General features: G+C 38.1%; 1 protein-coding gene across 1 annotated transcript in view; it reads left to right on the top strand.

The window, feature by feature from the left end:
* Positions 1 to 3,646, top strand: part of LOC103461099 (methylmalonyl-CoA mutase, mitochondrial) — a 9,937-nt gene extending 6,291 nt beyond the window's left edge. Inside the window, exons 7-8 of the mRNA XM_008403431.2 lie at positions 1,138 to 1,253; positions 3,080 to 3,646. Of these exons, the coding sequence (XP_008401653.1) occupies positions 1,138 to 1,253; positions 3,080 to 3,229 (266 nt within the window). The 3' untranslated portion in view covers positions 3,230 to 3,646. The remainder of the gene's footprint in view (positions 1 to 1,137; positions 1,254 to 3,079) is intronic.
* The last annotated feature ends 29 nt before the right edge of the window (positions 3,647 to 3,675 follow it).

Below are 3,675 nucleotides of genomic sequence, written 5' to 3'. Positions count from 1 at the left end.
TATATATATTGCTCAGATGGAAGACTGCTGCCCCTCCCTCCCACATTCATGGGCTGTTACAAATCATGTCTCATATCAGTCTTTAAAGATCATTTAAGCTCTATTTGAGATTAAACTGACCAATTTGACAAGATCTGGATTCTCACTGAACATATTTTAAACCTTCAGCTTAGCGATACGCCTGTCTGAACAGTTACATAACCCATCCATGCTTTTCTTTTCTTCAACTGTTTTAAAGTGTCAATTTGTATCAGTAACTCAGGATGTTTTAGTATGGGAGCCTAACCGTATAATAAAGTAGAAAAATAATGGCAGTAATGTGGCATTTACCAAAACAAAGATGGAGAGCAGAATAGAAATATCAATTAGCATCCCTCTGTGGGGACATTCAACGAAAAACAGAGATATACATAGAAATAACTAATAAGGCACTGTAAAGTAAGGTCAAATATACATTACTTTGGGTTTGTTGGGAACAGCTATGATTATGGAGTCTAACAGTCACTGGGAGGAAGGACCTACGATCAAACTAAGTTGGACATTTAGGATGAAATTGCTTCTTAAATCGTCAATCGTCTTATAACTCTTGCTGAAAATAATTCACAATACTCAATATCACAGTTACAATTGTTGTCTCTGTTTGGAATTACAGAAAAATATAGAATATAGAGTCTCTAATATTACTTTTTTGTGTGTTTCTTGCTGCTGGATGTGCTCACTGAGGGCCCATTAAGGATATTTCTACTTTATTCTATTGTACTGCTTAACATAGATAATTGTAGAATGTCGGGAATTTGCCCTGTAGTTGGATATGAACATCCGTAACTTAAAACTGGCAACAGCAGAGCAGCACACCGATGTTTTGAGTTTGTGTAATATCTAATAAAAATGTTCTCCTGTTGTACTTTAATGCTCAGTTTAGATGTCAAATAATAAATAATTTTGAATTAATTAGGGAGATGGCAACAAAGCAGCTTTTTTTTGTTGTTTGAAAACAACCAGCCAGAACAACAGGATGCAAATCACCAGCTTTATTATCAACGATTTAAGACGGCCTCCCTTCAGCTGGTCCAATCTAATCTGTTGAGGCTCCTGCACATGAATGCCTTTTGTATGTTTTTTTTCCCCTTTCTTTAGGGTCAGAGGTGATTGTTGGTGTGAACAAGTACCGCCTGGAAAAAGAGGAGACCGTGGAGGTGCTCGCCATAGATAATACCATAGTACGCCAGAAGCAGATTGAGAAACTGAATAAGGTCAGTCATGCAATTGACTTGAACGCACCGTGCGGCCGGGAAGATTACACCGCTCAAAGAAAAGTGGTGGAGGACCACAGGTTGTATTCAGAGGGTCATGTCTAAAAACGGTGAAGCATTTTAGTTAAAAAATAAAAAACCCTTCTTCTGCAGTCATGTCATGGAAATGTTTCAAACGCATGATGAATCATTATGCGCACAATACCAACAAGTTAAGACATTTTCTGTTCATCTTGTCTTTTGTGAAACATGTCGAGGTTCATGTTGTTTTCTATGTCCAGGTTTTGTCTTCAAAGCTTTATTGTTTGACTTCATCTGACAGCCTCCTTTAGGGTTTCCATTTTCCGGAAAAATTTCAAAGGTTTTTTTATTCTTAGTTTGAGAAAACAGTGTTATGTAGCGCTATGAACAGTCTGTGCTCCGAGCTCCGTGCTTGAAACAGATGAATTTTGAACTCGGCACATAAACTGTTTGCCCTGCAGAAATATTTGATTTATGTCCCAAACTTTGATAATCATTTCAACCAACAGCAAAGCAAAAATGGACTAAAACTAATGTTCTACTGTGCACACATTTTAAGAGTATGAATTTGCTGTCATATAATGGCAGCCAGATATTTTTTAATATCACAGCAGTGCTGGACACAGATGAGTTGTAAAGCCCTGGGTATTAGAAAAAAGAACAAAGGAGAGATTGCACTCGTCAGTGAAATTTGAGGAAAGTCTTTTTTTTCTTCCTTTCTCTGTCTTGGACAAATTCACTAAGTTGACAACAATAGGGTGACTGTTGGAAACCGGCTGATTTCTAGACCTTTGCTAAGGCGGAAAAGCTCTGCTTCTCATTTATCGGACGATCGCCGATCATCCAAAATGAAGGAAACTGAGGCCTGTTTATCGGCGCAGCCCTGGTGAAAACGCTTCGGTTGTCACCGTGAACCCAGGCCGACAGTATAAGTTGTTGGGGTTTGTAAAACAGTTTCGTATTAGACAGTTCACAATCACCAGGTAGAGGGAGTGGAATTTAATTAATCACTGGTTAAATAAAAATATAAAACGATAATAACCATCCCGTGGCTTACAAGTTGTATGTCCAGCCAACCAGCCATCAGTTTCTCCATGTGGTTGTCAAATCGGATAACAAACTGATGAAAAGTTCAGCTAAACATTAATTGGTTCATCTGTCTGTCAAACCATCAATTTGTGCGTTTTGTAAGACCACAAATCATTCCTCCATCTCTCTCTATTGAAATGTCTTCATAATGAAAAAATTTAATAACACAATATTTAAAATGAAGGCGTTTCTGGTATATTTCTAGGTAATTAGGAAGAAGAATCACTAATACACTCCCTAACTGGTTCTCTATAGTGCCCGACGTTGTTTTTGAAACATTTCCGTGATCTAAAAAGAAAGCAGAATTTTAACAGTGCTCATCAGTAAACCCATTCATCAAACTGTACAAAAAGAATAATGACATTTTAGAAATGGGTGACAATAACATGGATTAACATTAATTTCAATCATGTTAGAAATCACAGGTGGTGTGCACTCCCTCTGTAACCAGACTCTTGCATAACATTAAATTACCGTTTTGAACCACTTTTATCAAACCTGACATCATGTGACAATAATTTTGTAAATTGTCTATCTCAAGGATATTTTTTTTAAAACAATTGATATTTAGTTTGCTTTTCAGTTCCCAGAAAACCTTCTTTGTGCTTTTCTCCCTGAAAGAAAGCCACAGAGTATAGTGGCTTTCTTTCAGGTTCTTTCTTTATCTGTAGCTTCCCCGTTTATTTCATTCTCACCAGCTTTCTATTTTATTTTAGGTGAAAGAAAGTCGTGATCCCGAGGTAGCGAAGAAGTGCCTGGCAGCTATTGAAGAGTGTTCCCGAACCAGGGAGGGCAACCTTCTCGCCCTGGCAGTGGAGGCAGCCCGGGCCAGGTCAGAACCGCTCCGCCAGAACAAACTTTGTTAATGTTGGAAGGTACGCTTAGTGCATCCAGAGCACTTTCATTCGTCTTGGTGTAGAGTTTTCGCCACCTGTGTAATTTCAGCAAATGTGACGATCTGATGATAAATAACTGGCATTTGCTGACTCATAAAGTAACACAGTCATTCACGTCCTCTCTCCAGAAGCTGTAGTTAAAGAGGCACTTAAGTCAAGGGGGCTTCATTTTCATGTTGCATATAGATGGTGATAAACTCACCAGGGAGAGTCACCTCAAACCACCTCTTTTTAAACATTCCCAGATGTTATTTTAATGAACTAACCTCATAATTAGATGTCTAGATGTTTAGATGTATATTAGTAATCAGTTGCAGTCTGAAAGGCGTCTGTGTGTGTTTTTGAGTGTGAATGACTGAAATGTGGCTCTGTTGCAAAGCTCCGAGTAGTCTAATGTCTAGAGATATACATATATA

This window comes from Poecilia reticulata, unplaced genomic scaffold (assembly GCF_000633615.1).
Source record: "Poecilia reticulata strain Guanapo unplaced genomic scaffold, Guppy_female_1.0+MT scaffold_595, whole genome shotgun sequence".
In the NCBI taxonomy this organism is placed as follows: domain Eukaryota; kingdom Metazoa; phylum Chordata; class Actinopteri; order Cyprinodontiformes; family Poeciliidae; genus Poecilia; species Poecilia reticulata.
The sequence above is the reverse complement of the archived record's forward strand: the minus strand, read 5'-3'. Positions and strand labels throughout refer to the sequence as shown.